Here is a 20032-nt window from a genome sequence, read left to right as displayed (position 1 = left end):
AGCACCTACAATCTGATTTATTGGACTTACCACACTCAGCTAAGATGGAGTTGAAGAAGGACAACCACCACACCATGGAGCCTAGAGTGATTACAACTGAAAATGGGAGGATTGCATCCAGCATCCAGGTGGAATCTGAGCCTCCTCTTGACATAAAGGTGCAATGGACACAACCAATCCAGTGTCCACATAGAAGAGGTGGCATTGGATTGGGAAAAGTGGACATAATGGACAAAGGGTATGGGGAAAGGCAGGAAGAGATGAGAGGTGGAGGCGTCTTCGGGACATGGAGCTGCCCTGGATGGTGCTTCAGAGGTAATCACCGGACATTGTAAATCTTCACAGGGCCTACATGATGGAATAGAGGAGAGTATGGGCCATGATGTGAACCAATGTATATGAGGTGCAGAGGTGCCCAAAGATGTACTTACCAAATCCAATGGATGTGTCATGATGATGGGAACGAGTGTTGTTGGGGGGGTGGGGAGAGGGGGGGTGGGGGGGTGGGGTTGAATGGGACCTCACATATATATTTTTAATGTAATATTATTACAAAGTCAATAAAAAAAAAATTTCTTGGCTAATTTTTTATTTATTTTATTTTTTATTTTTATTTTCAAATTCTACTCAATTTATTCATTTTTTAAAAAGATATTACATTTAAAAACTATGAAGTCCTCATTCGCCCCCACCCCACCACTTCCCCCCCAATAACACTCTCCCCCATCATCATGTCACATCCACTGTGTCTGGTGAGTACATCTTGGGGCATCGCTGCACCCCATGTCCCATGTTCCACGCCATAGCCCACACTGTCCCACGTTCCATCCAGTGGTTCATGGGAGGACATACAACATCCGGTAATTGTCCCTGGGGCACCACCCAGGACAACTCCAAGTCCTGAGAATGCCTCCACATCTCATCTCTTCCTTCCCTTCCCCGCACCCAGCAGCCACCGTGGCCACTTTTTCCACATCAATGCCACATTTTCTCGATTATTAACCACAATAGTTCATGAATAGGATGTCATTAAGACCACTCTGATCCTTACTGTATTCCTCCTTCCTGTGGACCTTGGCTTGGTTGTGTCCATTCCACATAATTTTTTATTTTGAAATTATTTCCAACTTTTAGAGTAGTGCAAAGAACTCTTATACCTTTTACTCAAATTCCCCAATGTTATTATTGTACTACATATACCTTATCACATTTATTCTTTATTCGGGGGAGGAACTGAGCTCTGGAATGGACACCAGATACTCCACCATATCCAGAGGGAAATAGTTCTGTGTGAGTCCCCTATATTTTCTGTAATATAGCATGTTTAAAACTAAAGTAAAAAAATAAACATTTCTTTTCTAAGGTAGGGCAATGTATGATTTAATGCTTTTCTTCATAAGATTTAAGACCATATCTGAATTTAAGGCAGGTTCCTGTTCCATGAAATCTTCAGGGGATCACAATTTCTGGCTCTGAGACTTGCAGCCCTATAATCACAAATCACAGGCACCTCCGAAGCCCCAGAAGAAGTGACACTTTCATGTCTTCTCTCCTCAAGAATCTTCTCAGAGCCTTCATCATTTCTTTATTCCTCAGGCTGTAGATGAAGGGGTTCAGCATGGGTGTGGCCACAGTGTACATCAACGAGGCTGTTGCACTCGAGTGTGCATTCGGTGATGCAGCAGAACTAAGATACACTCCTATGATTGTGCCATAGAACAAGGAGACCACTGCGAGGTGAGACGCACAGGTGGAAAACGCTTTATACTTCCCCTTAGCTGACAAGATTGCACGTCAAGAGGAAAAAATCTTGGAGTAAGAGTAAAGGATACCAGTGAAGGGATAAAAAACCAGCATCCCACCCACAAGGTATGTCACTATTTCATTGAGGAAAGTGTCAGAGCAGGAAAGTTGGATCATCAGATAAAGGTCACAGAAAAAGTGGGGGATTTCCAAGAGGCTACAAAAGGACAGCCGCAACACCATTAAGGTTTGTAACAAGGCATGCAGGGCACTCATGGTCCAGGACCCCAGAACCAGCAGTCTGCAGAGCTGGGGGTTCATGATGGCTGTGTAGTTCAAAGGGTGACAGATGGCCACGAAGCGGTCATAGGCCATCACGGCCAGGAGGAAGTCATCCGACCCTGAAAAGAGCATGAAGAAGTACATCTGGGTGAGACAGCCTGCATAGGTTATGGCTCTGATCTGTGTCTGGATGTTCACCAACATCTTTGGGACAGTGGTAGATGATAAGCAAATGTTTATAAAGGACAGATTTGACTGGAAGAAGTACATGGTGTGTGGAGGTGGGAGTCAGTGATGATGGCCAAGATGATGAGCAGGTTCTCATAGATGTCACCAGGTACACAGACAGGAATAGACCAAAGAGGAGGGAATGCAAATCTAATCCCCAAAGAAGAAATTCTGAAATCCTTATATTATTCCCTGGTTCCATGTGCTTGTCACTAACCAGAAATAGAGAAATAAAAGGACTAATTTTCAAACAACCATTAATAACCTATCCATAACTTGTATTTTTCAGTGAGGAAATTAATTTTTGGATTAATCAAATTTAAACAGTGATTGCTATCTTTGATCAACAATTGCTTCCATACTTTCAAAATATTCCCCAATATGTCATGCCTGTAAGATTTTTATGGAAACTCCTTTGTTTGTGGGAACAATGTTCAGTGCAGCTCTTCTGTAGACAGTGACTAAGCAAAGTGAATAAAGTACTGAAAACTAAGGTTAATTAAAAGCTGCTGGTGGAGATACAGATTATATGTACATGCATATATATATATGTAAATATTAAGAGCTTTATAATATGTGTAGATTTATGTGATTACTGAGTACAGGTTCTGGTAGGGAGACAAGTTGGAAATTCAAAGAAGATAATGTTGAATTCCTCCACCGAAGCTGCACATTGGAAATTCTGATGAATGTGATTATATGACGTCCCCAGGAGATGGATCCCTGAAGTAGAAATAGAAATTATTTGTGAGTAATAAAATCCTCAGTGTTCCCTTTAAGGTTCTGCAGATTGGATGAGCAGACTCCTGTGATTGATGAAGACAATTCCATTGTTGATTGTATATGCAATCAGCTATAGCTGGAATCAACTGCCTAATTATTTAAAACCATCTTAGAAAGTCTCACAGTAACAATCAAGCCTATGCTTGCTTGACCAAAAACTGGAAATCATAATCCAGAGAAGATGATACATGAAATTAGCCATCAAAATCCAAATGAAATAAACTTACCACCAATACGCATCTCCTTAAATGACACTAAATATCTAAATAAAGTTCATAGGATAGACAGACTTTCACCTGACTTAACTGTCCTGCCTATGAATGGAAATGCACTAGCACTGTCCGCAGAAGAGGATAGAAGAACTGAGGTAATATCAGTTATTATCCTTTATATCTTAAAAGTTAAATACAATAACACAAAATTAATACAGTTTATTTATAATGATATAGGGATTAGAGAGAGAGAAAACAAAGATATTTGCATTACATGTACATGCAAACACACCCAGAACAAAACAAGGAAGAAATAGCTCCTCATTTCTGCATCTAGTTATGTGCTCCTATCTCATATTTATGACTAGCTCCTTCTTCTACCCATTCCATAGTCACAGTACCCTCAGCAAGCCTCTTAGCTGACCATGGCTGTTTGCCTGTTTTAGGCATCCAATTCTTCAATCCTGAACAAGTTGGACTTTAGCAGTCTGCATGGGGTGGATTGTTGCAGTATTCCACACTATAACCACAGAGGATGGAAGCATTAAGAGATGCCCTATGATCAGGATCATTCACTGCAGCCAATATGGTAACTCCCTTCTACGCCAGTTGATTCCAAGGCATGAGGATCCCAAAGTTGTCTGTTCACAATTTTATCCTCCAGTTCAATGGAAACATTGTTGTTTCTCCCATGGAAACACACTTTCTTTTCAAGAGAAGACCTAGACCGGCAGAGCATAAGGTCAAAGATACAGGAAGCAAATATTTTCTAATGAATCAGTAGGGGTAATACGGAATAGTGCCACTCACATTTCCATTCCTTATTTCTGAGCTGGGCTTTAGTAGTCTACCTGGGGTGCCAGTACCATGCTGTTTTTACCACTGTAGCTAAGTAATATGATTTAAAGTCTCGAAGTGAGGGTCCTCCAACTTCGCTTTTCTTTTTTAAGATGGTTCTGGGTATTCGGGGTTCTTTACCTTTCAAAATAAATTTGACAATTGTGTTTTCCAATTCTTTAAAAAATACTTGTGGAATTTTTATCGTGATTGCATTGAATTTGTATTTCAATTTGGGAAGAAATGACGTCTTAATAGTATTTAGTTTCCCAATTCATGCACATGGAATGGTCTTCCACTTATTTAGGTCTTTTTTATTTCTTTGAAAACGCATTATAGTTTTCTGAATACAAGTACTTTAAATCCTTGGTTAAGTTAATTCCTATATATTTGATTCTTTAAAAAATTTTTTTGTCCTTATTTATTTTTTTAATGTTACATTCAAAAAAATATGAGGTCCCCATATACCCCCCTCCCCACACCTCACTCCTTCCCCCATAAACAACACCTCCTCAATCTTCATGAGACATTCACTGCATTTGGTGAATACATCTCTGAGCAACGCTGCACCTCATGGTCAATGGTCCACATCATAGCCCACACTCTCCCACAGTCCACTCAGTGGGCCATGGGAGGACATACAATGTCTGGTAACTGTCCCTGCAGCACCACCCAGGACAACTCCAATCCCCGAACATGCCCCCACATCTCATCTCTTCCTCCCACTCCCTACCCCCAGCAGCCACCATGGCCACTTTCTCCCCACCAATGCCACATTTTCTTCAATTACTAATCACAATGGTTCATGAATAGAATATCAGGAAGTCCACTCTAATCCATACTCTATTCCTCCATCCTGTGGGCCTTGGAATTGTTGTGTCCACTCCACATCTATATCAAGAGGGGGCTTAGATTCCACATTCGTTTAATCACTATATTAAATGTAATATTTCCTGACTTCTCCCTCATATTTGCATTACTAGTGTATTTTAAAGCCTATTTTGGGAAGTGGATATGGTTCAATGGATAGTGCTTCCACCTCCTATAGAGGAGGTCCAGGTTTGATACCCAGGGCCTCCTGGCCCATATGGCAAGCTGGCCCACCTGGAGTGCTGCTACATGTAAGGAGTCCCACCCTGCACAGGGGTGCCCCCCATGTAGGAGTGCCCTCCATGCAAGGAGAGCTGCCCCATGCAGGAGTGCAGCCAGCCCAGGAGTGTTGATGCCAACACAGACAGCTGACACAGCAAGATGATGCAACAAAAAGAGACACAGAGAAGAGACAATATGAGATGCAACAAACTAGGGGACTGAGATGATGCAAGAGAATGATCGCCTCTCTCCCACTCTGGAAGGTCCCACGATGTGTTCCTGGAACCACATAATGAGAATACAACAGACACAGAAGAATGCACAGTGAATGGACACAGAGAGCAGACAACGGGGGAAGGGGGAAGGGGAGAGAAATAGAAAAAAAGAAAATAAAAATAAAGGCTATTTCATCTAAGTATAGCTACTCCAGCTTTTGTTGTCGTTACTGAATGCATAGAACATCTTTCTCCAGCCTTTCACAATCTATTGGTATCCTTGGGTCTAAGGTGAGTCTCTTGCAGACAGCATATTGATGACTCATATTTTCTTATCCATTCTACCAGTCTATATCTTTTGATTGGGGAATACAATCTATTAACATTCAATGTTATTACTGTAGAGACATTTCTTATTTTACCTGTTTTAATCTTTGGGCTTTATGCCATATTTTATTTTCACCACTCTTTTGACACTTTTAGTTATTTTTACTGAAATAATCTTCATTTCTAGACACTCTTCCAAGAGTCTCTTTCTTGTCTTTTGTTTTCAGACTGTAGCACACCCTTTAGCATTTCATGCAAAGCTGATCTCTTTGTTATAAACTCTGTTGCTGTTTTCCTGAAAATATTCTAAATTCACCTTCATTTTTGAAAGACAATCTTGCCAGATATAAGATTCTACACTGAAAGTATTTTTCTTGCAGTATCTTAAATATATCATACTACAAACTTCTTGTCTCCATGGTTTCTGATGAGAAATCAACAATTAAATTTATTGGGTATCCCTTATATTTTAGGCATTGTGTTTCTCTTGCTGCTCTCAGAATTCTTTTTGTCTTTTGCATTTGACATTCTGGTTAGTATGTGTTTCAGAGTTGGTTTATTCAGATTTATTTGGGTGGGAGTATAAGTGTGTAGTAAAAGTTGCTTCTTGGAAATGGATATTTTTGCCCTTCAGTAGGGTTGGAAAATTTTCTCCCATCATTTTTTCAAATATTCCTTCTGCCTTTTCCCCCTTCTCTTCTCTTTCTGTGACACCCATGACATGTATATTTGCATGACTCTTGCTGTCATTTAATTCCCTGAGACTTTGTTCAATTATTTCCATTCTTTTCTTCATCTGTTCCTTTGTATGTTCACTTTTGGAGGTCACATTTCCACCCTCACCAATACTTTCTTCTTTCTCATCAAATCTGCTGCTATATGGCTCCAGTGTTTTTTAAAATTTCATTTATTGTGCCGTTCTTTTCCATAAGATCTGATATTTTTCTATGTATGCTTTCAAATTCTTCTTTGTGCTCATCCAGGGTCTTCTTAATATCCTTAATCTCTTTAGCTATCTCATTTAATTTATTAAGATTTATATGAACATCTGTGACTAGTTGTCTCAACACCTTTATGTCATGTGGAGGCCTGTCTTAGTTCATTTACTGTGCCATATCGTCCTGTTTCTTGGTGTGCTTTGTAATTTTTTTGTTGGTGTCTTGGCATTTGGCTTACCAGAGTATTTATTCTGGGTGCAGTTTTTCACTTTAGTTTAGGGCTTCCTGCCCTTTCTTCTTTGCTGGTTGTGGAGTGGGATCCAAGAATGTAGTTGGTGCTATAAACTGTTGAGGCTCAAGCCGCCCTCATTGCTTCAGGGACCGATGAAGCTTCTCCCAACTTTGTCCTTTTCCAGGGGTAGGGACAGAGTCACAGCTGTGTGGAATAATCCAAGCTGTGCAGGTCTAGACTGTAGTCGCCCAGAGAGACTGATAAAGTTTCATGCCCCTTTCTCCCCTGCCTGGAGTGGAGATGGAACTGAAATTGTGAGCAGCAGTCTATGCAGTATGTGTCCAAGATGACCACAGTTGCCCTGGTAGACTTCCAGGTATTCAGTCTAGGCCAGCCAAAAGTACCTGTAGTTACCTGGATAGGCTGGTGCAGGGCCCACCAGTGCCCACCCTGCCAGAGGTGGGGCTGAAGCCTAGGCTAGGGCTGCAGGCTGATCTGGGTGAAATCAACAAGTTCCTACTGTCACTCTGAATTTTTTGTGAGCCTGGTTTCCCCTCATGCTGGGGTGGAGTCAAATGGCAGCTCCCAGCCTCCTTCTGACTTGGGCAGGTTCCCATCCTAGCTGTTCCTAGGGTAATACCTTTACCAGCTGAGTCTACTAATCAGTAGCCGAAATTGGGGCCAACCATCTCCTCCTCCCCTGTTTTTGGGAAGTGGAGCTTCCAACTCAAGCCACAGAATAGTACTTGGGCAGCATGAGCCACAGAGTATGATAATCATTGACCTCTGTGGCTTGGCTGATAATTTCCCAGAGAGGCTGGCACAGATGTCCCCAGTTTCTTCCCTGCCAGAGGTGGGACTGGGGTCTGGGCTAGAGCTGCAATCTGACCTGGATGGCAAGTAGCCGTTCCCCACCTGCACTGTGATTTTCAGTCCACCCCACTTTCCCTCATGCCAAGTGCAGAATTAAGATGGAGGCTACCGGCCTCTTTCTGACTTCGACAGGCTCAAACTGTTCTCAGGATTGTACTTTAGCCCACTGAATTTACTCATTAGTAGCTGAAGTTGGAGCCCAACCATCTCATCCTCTCTCATTTTTGGGAAGTGGAGATTTCAATTCCAGCTGTAGAACAGCTCCCAAGGTGGACTGTGCCTATAGGGGAGAATGGGCACCAGCCTCCATGGCATGGAGTGCTCTACTTATGGATCTTTTCTGCAGATGAGCAGTTTCCTCCTTCCATTTCTTCAATTATGTTGCAGGATGCTCTTCTGGCCTCCTGGAGCCCCCAAACAGTTGCTTTAGATAGCTCTGGGTGTTAAGTACTGCCCTGCAGCAGGAGCTGACTCTTGGAGTGCCTTCATCTGCCACCATCTTGATGGTTCTCTGATAAGGTTTCTTTTTTTTTTTTTTCAAATTCTACTCAATTTATTCATTTAAAAAAAATTACATTAAAAAAATATGAGGTCCCCATTCACCCCGACTGCCTCCACCCCACCACTCCCCCCACAGTAACACTCTCCCCCATCATCATGACATGTCCATTGCATATGGTGAGTACATCTCTAGGCATCGCTGCACCCCATGGCCTGTGGTCCACACCATAGACCACACTCTCCCACGTTCCATCCAGTGGGCCACGGGAGGACATACAATGTCCGGCAATTGTCCCTGGAGCACCACCCAGGACAACTCCAAGTCCCGAAAATGTGATAAGGTTTCTTTTTGACACTAGGTTCTGCTTGTTCTGTATCATTAGAGTTATCTGTGCTCCCTTGGAAAACAAGAATTCAGACCAGGGTAAAGGAAAGAGATAAGAAGAGAAAAAGTAATCATAATTTAAAGAAGTAGAAGAGGAAGCAAACAAAAATTAGGAGAATAACTACATAATATCAGTGAAAGGTAACAAAAAAGTACAAAGGAATAAGAATAAAAAAGGTGGAATAGAAAAAATGAAACAAGGAACAAACCAGAGAAATAAGTATGAATTAAAAGGCTAGAATTATTGATGAGAAAAGAGGAAAGAAAAAGAAAGAACAAGGATAAAAAAGGCCAAACAAAGAGAGGTAGAATGAAAGAAAAACAACAGAAAACAGAAGATAGAAAAAGAAGGAAAGAAAAGAAATACTGTAGGTAGAAAAAATAAGAGAAAAAGAAAGGAAGGAAAGAAAGTGGAAGGATAATATACAAGAAACAAAACAACAGTAACAAAGAGTAACAACAGCAATGAAAATAAAATAACCCATGAAAATCAGGCATCACTCTTAAGCCCCTAAGGAGCTTGTCAGGGTGTTGGTGCCCATCAATTAATACACCTTCAGCATGACATTTGTAGGTGATGTACCAGGTTTTAGTGAATTAAATAAAGAAAAAAAAAATGGAACCAGTAAAAATAAAAGATTTCACCCATACAGGCATCAGCTCCCATCCTTTCTCTCCCCCCCATTTCCTATAAGCCTATTTTCCAGTCTCTAGCTGAGACAGCTTGCTTTGCTTAATTTATATCAGACATGTCATGCAGTATTTGTCCCACATGCCTGTGAGATCTAAGACGCCTCTCAATTTAGAGGTGGAGTGGGCATTGCCATCCCAGGGTCCACAGGATGGAGCAATAAAATTTGGATCAGCATGGACTTGTTGGTATTATACTATGAAACTATTGTGACTCTAGCAATGGAAGAAATCATGTTATTTATGTGGAGACAGCGGCCACAGGAGTTGCTGAAGGCAGGGAGAGGGAAGAAGAGGTATGATATGGGGGCACTTTCAGGACTTGGACTTGTCCTGAATTATACTGCAGGGACAGATGCAGGACATTACATATCCTGCCATAACCCACTGAACGGACTGGGGGAGAGTGTAAACTACAATGTAAACTATAATCCATGTGGTGCAGCAGTGCTCCAAAATGCATTCACCAAATGCAACGAATGTGCCCCAATGATGAAAGAGGTTGTTGATGTGGGAGGAGTGGGAGGTGTGGGGAGTGGGGCAAATGGTAACCTCCTGTTTTTTTTTACTATTACAGTTTGTATGATCTATGTATCTTAATAAAAAGACAACAAAAAATAAAAGAATAGTAAGTATCAGATTCAAGAAAACTCAAAACAAGAAAAAACTTATCTATATATTCTGTCACTGGGTATCAGCTTGGTCCATGATAACCAAATGGATCACTCATCTAAGGAGACCCAGGAACTAAACCAGGGACCTTGTATAGGCAAGGCAGGAATTCCTCCACCAAGCTACACTGGCTCCTCAGCTTAACCTGGCTTCAGAAAATTTATCTGGCTCTCTCTGCCCCCTCTCCCTCAGGTGTTTTAAGCTTCTAACTATTTGCCAAGCCAGGCTGTTTAGGCACCTGTCTCCCCACTTCTCTACCTTAGTTCCTCTTTCTGCCAGGTCAGCTGGGTGTGAAGCCTGCCTGATCAGATCTCCCCTCCCTTCTCCCTGCAAACCTCAGTGCCTGTCAGTGGGGGACCCTCTGAGATTCAAAGGGGCTCAGCTGGCCAAACTCACCAAAAGGAAACCACTCTCCACTTTCCGACAGAACCCTCTTTTCCCCAGGGAATGCTCCGTCACTCCATTGTTTGCAGTGAGTCAGGGGCTTTGCACAGGCTATTTGCCTTGAGGGTTGGGTACATGTGCCATTTCCAGCCACATGGATGAGTAATTCACGTTTTTCCTTTGGCTTCTTTCTCTGTCTAGTTCCCTCCTGGATGATGCATAGCACTTTCTCATTCTATATATCTCCAAAGCAGCCCATAGGATAGGCTTTTGCTCATTCTTCATTAATTTGGACTTTGCCGACTTACTTTGATGGAGTTGGACTCTGCTGACTTACTTTGATGGCATTTTCCCAGAACTCCTTAAGCCATAGTTTATTCAAAGACATTTCATCTGAATCTAATACAAACAAAGGGTATCATGCCCAGAGGAACAGATCAATTTACAATCAAATATCATTTTTTTTGGAATTCATAAATAATATCAAACTGTTACACACTTTTTCTGAGAGATTTTACCCCACTGTTTCATCTATTTCTAAGACTGATGCTCCCAAAGAATGAATATTTCATGGTCAGGAAGCAGACTTCCAAAATGGGAGTTTTTATTTTTTCTCTTTTTTCTTATTTCTCTTTTCCATTTTTATTATATTGCCTTTTTAAAAATGATACATAGATCACAAAAAATGTTACATTAAAAATATGAGGTTCCCACATGCCCCACCCCCCACCACCCCCAGTCCCCTTCATCAACAACCTCTTTCATCATTGTGGCACATTCATTGCATTTGGTGAATACATTTTGGAGCACTGCTGCACCACGTGCATTGTAGTTTACATTGTATTTTACATTCTCTCCCAGTACATTCGGTGGGCTATGGCATGATATATAATGTCCAGCATCTGTCCCTGCCATATCATTCAGGACAACTCCAAGTCCTGAAAATGCCCCTACATCACATCTCTTCTTCCCTCTCCCTGCCTTCAGCAACTACCGTGGATACTTTCTCCACATCAATGCTTCAGTTTTTCCATTACTAGCCACAATAGTTCTACAGTAGAATACCAGTAAGTCCACTCTAATCCATATTTTATTCCTCCATCCTGTGGACCCTGAGTTGGGGATGTCTACTCCACCTCTATATCGAGAGGGGGCTTAGATTTCAGATGGTTGCTGGATGCAATTCTCCTGCTTGGAGTTGAAGGCACTCTCGATTCCCTGGTGTGGTTGTTGACCATCTTCACCTCCCTGTTAGCTGACTGTGTAGGAGTTTTAAAGCTGAATGTCTCCAGTTTCTTTTGAGGTTTAACTATTATCATCATTAAGGTTTCAATGTGATTATCATCACCATCACACTAAAGCTGTGATTTGAGCTACTTTCCTTGTTTCTGTAAGCTTGTACTCCCTCATTTGTAAATATTGAAAATGATACTAATCAGATAAAAGAGGCAATGTAAGAATTCAACGATACAATGTTTATAAAATGTTTTCATATAGGGAGAATCATGGTTATTATTATTCAATAGAGTTGTACTACTTTTTTACTGGAAAATCTTATTATTAATTCAATATGTTTGTATTTCTCTGGTGCAGACACCGTTGCATATTTAACCATCCACCCATCCTGGTTACTCCATTCAAGAAGTATATACCATACCAAGCCCTGTACTAGGCATTGTGCTTGCAAAGATTGATAGATACAGGATGAATTTCAAGGAATCCACATTGCTATGACCGGAAAAATTCAGTAAGTTTGACATGATTGAAAAGAAAGCGAATGAGATGAAATCTTTTTTTTTTATTTCATTTACAAAACCATACAAAACATGTCTGTAAATGAATTTTCAAGGAGAATTTCTAAAATAAACATAGATACAATCACCTCTGATGGCGTATATTAAATGTGTGAAATAAGATCCATTTTAAACAAAATCCAAATCCTAGTATAGATAACAGAATATGTCAGTTTCAATTAAACAAACTTAAATGACCAATTAGGAAGTGAGAAAAGAGACCTAGGATATAACTCCTTAAACCGTAGAAAGAAGGGCAGGGAAACCCCAGGGAAACACCCAAGTAATGTGTTGCTTAAAATACAAAAAAAAAAAAACAGATGGGGAAGAGGACTTGGTCCAATGGATAGGGCGTCCGCCTACCACACGGGAGGTCTGCGGTTCAAAACCCGGGCCTCATTGACCTGTGTGGAGCTGGCCTGTGCGCAGTGCTGATGCACGGCAAGGAGTGCCCTGCCACACAGAGGTGTCCCCGCACAGAGGTGTCCCCGCACAGGGGAGCCCCACGCACAAGGAGTGCACCCTGTAAGGAGAGCCACCCAATGCAAAAGAAAGTGCAGCCTGCCCAGGAATGGTGCCGCACACACGGAGAGCTGACACAGCAAGATGACGCAACAAAAAGAAACACAGATTCCCGGTGCCGCTGATAAGGACAGAAGTGGTCACAGAAGAATGCAGTGAATGGACACAGAGAGCAGACAACTGGGGGTGGGGGTAAGAGGAGAGAAATAAATAAAAAATAAATCTTTAAAAAAAACAGATTAAGTAAAAAATGTTGATTTCTGGTCCTCAGTATTTTTGGAGAATTTTCAATATATTTTTTTCTGTATATATATTATTTAGGGAAGTTTTGAGCTTATAGACCAATCAGTCATAATGTGTAGAATTTCCATACATCACCCCACCACCAACACCTTCAATATTTGTGAAACATTTGTTATAGACTGTGAAAGAACATCATCAAAATATTCCTACTAACTGTGGTCTATAACTTACATTTAGAATATTTTTCCATACATCCCCTATATTAAAACCCTTAATATGAATATAGTACCTTCTTTGATACTTATGCAGGAATACTACAATATTAGTGTTAACTGCAGTCCATAAGTTTCAGTAATTATATTTTCCCCATGCATTACCACATTCTTACCACCTTGTAATAGTGACATATATTTATTCTAATTCATAGAAGAACATTCTTGTATTTGTACTATTAACCACAATCATCATCAACCACTGGGTTCGCCATGTTATATAGTGCCTAGATTATTCTCTAGCTTTTTTTCAATTGACATTTACATTCCCTTGATTAACCCTTTCAGTCACTATCATACTTATAAACCATCTGTGTCACTTATACTCCCTATAATGTGTTACCATGAACTCTATCCATTTCCACACTTTTACAGTCAAGGTAGTTAAAGAGTTTACATACATTAAACATTAGTACACCTTCTCAGTCATCCTCCTATTTCCTAGTAGCCTATACTCTAAGTTTTAACTCTATGTGTTCTTATTTAGTTCACATTACTGAGACCATGTAGTATTTGTCCTTTTGTTTCTGGCTTATTTACTCAGCATAATGTCCCTAAGGTTCATCCATGTTGTTATAATGTGTCCCAATTTCATTTCTTCTTACAGTAGCATAGTATTCCATGGTATATATATACCACATTTTGTTTACACGTTCATTGGTTGATGGACCCTAGGGTTGTTTCCATCGTCTATCAATTGTGAATAACATCGCTAAGAACACCTGTGTGCAAAGGTCTGTTTGTGTCACTGTTTTCAGTTCTTCTGGATATATTCCTAGTAGAGGAATTGCTGGATCATATGGCAGTTCTATATTTAGCTTCCTGAGGAACTGCCAAACTGTCTTCCAGAGAGGCTACACTATTTTACATTCTCACCAACAGTGAACGAATGTTCCCATTTCTACATATTCTTTCTAGCACTTGTAGCATTCTGTTATTATTATTTTTAAATGGCCATTCTACAAGGTGTGAGATGATATCTCTTTTAAGTTTTGATTTGCATTTCCCTAATAGCTAGTGATATTGAACATTTTTTTTCAGGTACTTTTTTAACCATTTGTATTTCCTCCTTGGTAAAGTGTCTCCTTAAGTCTTTTGCCTGTTTTTGGGCAGTGGGTGTGACTCAGTGTTTGAGAGCCTGCTTCCCACGTATGAGGTTCTGGGTTCAGTCCCTGGATCCTCCTTAAAACTTAAAAAAGGAATTAAATTTGAAGAGTGGATGTGGCTCAAGTGGTTGAGTGCTTGCTTCCCACCTGGGAGGTTCTGGGTTTGGTTCCCGGTGCCTCCTGAAAACACACACATACACAAACAAACAACAAGCAAACAAATGAAAAAAATCTAACTCAGGGGAGCCTACGTTGCTCAGTGGTAGACTGCTCTCTTCCCACATGCAGGTCCCCAGTTCAATCCCCGGCCCCAGTACCTCAATAATAAAAGTATTTTGTCCATTTTTAAATTGGATTGCTTGACCTTTTATCATTCAGTTGAATGATATCTTTATATAGCATAGAAACTAGACCATTTTTGGATATGTGGTTTCCAGGTATTTTCTCCAAATGAATAGACTGCCTTTTCATCTTCTTGACAAGGTCCTTTGAAGCACAAAAGCATTTATGCTTGAGGTGGCCCCGTTTATCCATTTTTCTTTCATTGCTTATGCTTTTGGGTGTAAGGTTTAAGAAAGTTTCGTCCCACAAGATCTCGGTCCTCAGTACTTTGAGTCTTGCTACTCCTGACAGTTTCTCCATGGCCCCATCACTGAGATGTGGCTGTCCAGCCCAGGAGCCTCCCCAATGCCTCTTTCATGTCCCTGTTCCTCAGGCTGTAGATGAAGGGGTTTAGCATGGGGGTGGCCAACGTATACATCAGTGAGGCCACCAGAGTTTTCTTAGAGGATCGCATGACTGCAGTGCTCAGGTAAACCCCAAAGCCTGTGCCATAGTACAAGGAGACAACTGACAGGTGAGACCCACATGTGGAAAAGGCTTTACACTTGCCTCTGGCTGATGAAATTCTCAGAATGGAGGAGACAATCTGAGAATAGGAGAAGAGGACCCCAATGAGACTAGGAACACCACAAACAGTAGCTGTAAACCCCACGAATATGTTATTGATGAGCTTGTCAGAACAAGAAAGCTTCAGGACTTCAAGAAGGTCACAATAAAATTGAGGGATTTCTATATTTGTGCAGAAGGAGAGCCTCAAGACGGTCAACGTTTGAATCAGGACCATTGAGAGAGTGACACACCAGGATGCCAGGACCATCAGAACACAGAACCGGGGGTTCATGATGACCGTGTAGTGCAGGGGGTGACAGATGGCCACAAAGCGATCATAGGCCATCACAGCCAGGAGGAAACTGTCCAGGCATCCAGATAGAAAGAAAAAAAATATCTGGGTGAGGCAGCCTGCATGGCTGATAACTTTGTTCTGTGTCTGGATGCTCAGAATCATTTTGGGGATGGTGGTGGAGACCAACCCAAAGTCAAAGGACAGGTTGGAGAGGAAGAAGTACATGGGCATGTGGAGGTGGGTGTCTGAGATGATGACCAAGGTGATGAGCAGATTCCCAATGAAAGTGACCAGGTACAGGGACAGGAACAGCCCAAAGAGGAAAGGCTGCAGTTCCTTCTCTTCTGCAAATCCCAGGAGGAGAAAGTTTACAACTCCTGTTTGGTTTCCGGTTTCCATAGGATGGCTGGCTTTGCCTGGATAAGAGGGAAAAAATGAACCAAGAATCATTCAAAATTGATATTCTCCAGCATGACAGCATCATAAACTGAGTAGCTTATGATGCCATGCATCTTTTCTAACAATTATTAGTCCTGGATGACAATTATTGCTTCCTTTTTTTTACCTGGAATCCAATGCTGTAAGGTTTGCTTAGCACCCCAATGCTTTCACCCCTTTCCACAATAAATCGTGTCTGCGATTAGCCTTACAGTTCAATGCCGTGGGAACGGAAATTCTTCATCTCAATGGCAGATCTTTCAATTATTTGAAATGTACTTTCTTTCGTTTCAGTCATTTGTATGTTTTACACTCTCTGGGGACTTTGCCAAACCTATGAGTAGAAAATTAATATCCACTGTAATGAGTAATCGCTTTTTACATTTCATTCATATGAGAGTTTTTCTGATATAAATTCGGCAGAAATGGAGACTAAAGACTGTCCTGTTTTCACATTAGAGAATCTCATGAACATTTTCAATATAATCCAATGCTCATCAGATTAAAAATATTCTATGCTATGGAAGTGGCATATACTATTTATGGACCACCTGTTTTTAGACATTTCCTAAAAGTTTTCATAATGAAACAAAATGTTTTAATTTTAATAAAAATTTATTATGAGTTCAGTTTTAGGTTTATAGAAAAATCATGCAGAAAGTATAGAGTTCCCATATACTCTCCCTTGTACATACAAATTTCTCTATTTTGTATTAGTATATTTTCTCTTTGACATATTTATAAATATGTTATTCTCAGTAATTAAACTTCTGGTGTTTTTTTGATCACTTTCTTAAAAATGATCATCCATTTCATGATTTTTATGCTTTTCTGTGAGCAAGTTGTCAAATCTTTTGTTCTGTATTTTCAGTTATCTATCTTCTTAATGTATTTAAATGTTGAATAGAAAGTCACCTAGCATTCCATAAAAACTTCACTCCAAATTCCAGTGTATTCTAGGAGATGAATTCAGAATCATCTAGCTACATGCAAGAAAAATACTGATGGAATTTTAATGATGATTCCATTAAAAATGTAAATTAATTTATAAAGAGTTGACATTTTTCTTAATTTCACACTCCTATTCCAGTAACAGAAAAAAATTTGCTCAAGATATTTAAATACCTATTTGGTAAATATTCTTGCAATGTTATTTATGAATATAATGCTCATTTCTTGCTAACAAGATTTTGGGTTTAATGTCATTAAAGATGAGATTCCTCATTCCATTATGTCCATGACATTGCAATTAGAAATATATTTTGAAATAGAAATAGAAAGTATTTTGAAATTTTTTTGTATTATCATGTCATGTTAGCTTTCTGGATTTCCTTATTACTTTAACAATTTTTCTCAAATCCATCAAGTTTCTCCAAATAGTTTATAAATAACACGTTGTCCATATGATTCATAATAACCAATCTCTTTAAATCTTATTGCATAGGTTTGCAATTCTGGACAATTTAAAGAATAATGGAATGTGTGACAATGCTCTTTTATTTTATAATTTTAAAGGGCATAACACTAGAATTTTAAATTTATTGTGGTGCTCCCCGTGATTTGGCATATAATATTTTCTGCAATGTTAAGTTGAATAAACCTATTTCTTAGTTCCTTAGAAAAGTTTTTTGTAATGTTATGAAAAAGTGTTCAATGACTTATTACGTGTTTAGAAAACCATACAGTGTATCTCTGTATTCCCAAATAAATATCCAAGAAATGTGGAAGAAGAAATAAAATGTGGAAAAAGAGAAAATACCAACTGTAGGATGAAAATATAGATGAATATGTAGGTATATATATTTTGCATAGATATGATCTTAAAAAATTGTTCTGTATGAATAAATATCTTTCGTAGAAATAAGAGAGGAAAGGTGAAAAATTGGGCCATAGTACTGAAAAACTCAATGCAAAAATATACAATGCAGAAAAAGTAAAATACAAAACTTAATTTACTTGAATCTTCTATTCATGCAAAGCAGAAAGGTTATTTCTTTTGTGAGCAAAAACAGCATTGGATATGGCCAATTCACTAAGGAGATGTACTTACGGGAGAAACGTTTAAAAAAAATTTCATCCTACTATTATAGCATGAAAATGAAATAAAACCAAGACATCATTTTCACTGGAGGATTTTAGAGTTCCTTTAAAAAAAATGTAATAATGTAAAATTCTATTGTGTGGGAAAAACTAACAGTCCTGTACAGCTATAAATGCATAACTGGTATGCTGATTTGGAATGGATATCTTAAATTAGGACAAGATCTTTCATAGGAAAACCCATATTTGCCAAACCCAAAGTAAAAAAATCCACAACAGGCTATACTATATTGTTAAAAGTGATCATCTCTAAGTTTGTAACGTTATTCTTGATTTTTATATTTATTTTCTTAGAATATATCTTTCAAACACAAATGAACAAATATGCATTCAGTCTTAAGAAAAGAAAACTTTAAAAGTTTGGTTTGTTATTGATAAAAGCTCCACAAAACAAACAAAGGCAAAGAAGAAAGGAATGAATCATAAAGACAAAATCTATAGTTAATGAGTGTAAATAAGAAAGTCCTAGCACTAAAAAAGAAATCTCACAGCACATTATTTGGCGAAAACCAACAAATAGAGAAAAATAAAAGCCTATTCACATGGAAACTTAAATATATAGAGAGGTTGAAAAGACACACCTAAAAGTAAGAGTGAGACAAATTGCCACGGTTGTAAGAAAATGTTAAACTTGGAGAGATGCCTCTTGACATAGAGGTGCAATGGACACAACCAATCCAATGTCCACATAGAAGAGGTGGCATTGGATTGGGAAAAGTGGACATGGTGGACGATGGGTATGGGGAAAGGCAGGAAGAGATGAGAGGTGGAGGCGTCTTTGCGACATGGAGCTGCCCTGGATGGTGCTTCAGAGGTAATCACCGGACATTGTAAATCCTCACAGGGCCCACTGGATGGAATGGAGGAGAGTATGGGCCATGATGTGAACCATTGTCTATGAGGTGCAGAGGTGCCCAAAGATGTACTTACCAAATCCAATGGATGTGTCATGATGATGGGAACGAGTGTTGTTGGGGGGGGGAGAGGGGGGGTGGGGGGGTGGGGTTGAATGGGACCTCACATATATATTTTTAATGTAATATTATTACAAAGTCAATAAAAAAAACTTAAATAAAGCAAAAAAAAAAAAAAAACTTGGAGAGATGATCATACTTCTATAGCCACAACAAAATTTTTAAATCTTCAGGAATGGGACCCATGTTTGGAAAATACATGTGTCCGAAGTCTTTTCAGGGTAAAGAATAAGACATAAATCATTAAGGAAAAAACTAAGTAAACGACAAATACTTACCTCCCAAAATGAACTGGTGGGTCCTATGTCAGTAGCAATAGCAGAACTTCCCTCAATTACTGAAGTACTTAAGTCTATGACACTAGTATCATTTAGCTGCATGCTGGAAGATCCCACCAGTGCAATGCAATGAGAAAACAAAACAAGGAAACGAGATAGGAATACTGTAAAAGCAAGTTTTCAACATTATCGGATTATGTACTGGCAGCTGAATATCTATTTTTAGTGAGTAGAACTCTAGAAGAGTATTTGATAAAATTCAGCAGCTATTTTAAAGTGTGCAGTTCAGGGGTATTTTGATCATTCAAATTGTTGTGCTACCATCAACTCTATCTAGTTCCAGAACATTTTCATCAGCATGGGAGTTCTTCCTTTTTCATTATTCAAAGTTCACTTCTCATTGTTAGAAATTTATGAATATGTAGGTATAAGAGAGAAAAATCTGTAACATTCAGATATACTGTTAAAGCCTTTCAGAACAAAGAGCAGAATGAGTTCAAATATTAGCAAAAATATAAAACTCCTGGAATGGAGACTGGAAATATGTAAATAAGAAATACGAGAAAAATAGCTAAAAGCTATTGACATCACCATGCAAACACTGTGCTGTGTTCGATACGTATGAGCTCATATGGTTATTATCACCATTATTTTAATTTAACAGATGATAATATATTTACAGTGGTGTACCAATTACATTAATGAACATTTATAGGTTTTAGGTAG

At 39.4% G+C, this 20032-nt stretch overlaps 1 protein-coding gene and 1 pseudogene across 1 annotated transcript; both read right to left on the bottom strand.

The window, feature by feature from the left end:
* Positions 1 to 1500: 1500 nt before the first annotated feature.
* On the bottom strand, positions 1501 to 2455 carry LOC101415990 (olfactory receptor 7A5-like; annotated as a pseudogene).
* A 12524-nt stretch (positions 2456 to 14979) lies between these two features.
* Positions 14980 to 15915, bottom strand: LOC101415560 (olfactory receptor 7C1-like). The gene has a single exon (XM_012519496.1). The coding sequence runs from the start codon at positions 15913 to 15915 to the stop codon at positions 14980 to 14982; it is 936 nt and encodes a 311-aa protein (XP_012374950.1).
* Between the last annotated feature and the right edge of the window lie 4117 nt (positions 15916 to 20032).

The sequence above is a fragment of the Dasypus novemcinctus genome, chromosome 30 (genome assembly GCF_030445035.2).
Source record: "Dasypus novemcinctus isolate mDasNov1 chromosome 30, mDasNov1.1.hap2, whole genome shotgun sequence".
Lineage (NCBI taxonomy): Eukaryota > Metazoa > Chordata > Mammalia > Cingulata > Dasypodidae > Dasypus > Dasypus novemcinctus.
The sequence above is the reverse complement of the archived record's forward strand: the minus strand, read 5'-3'. Positions and strand labels throughout refer to the sequence as shown.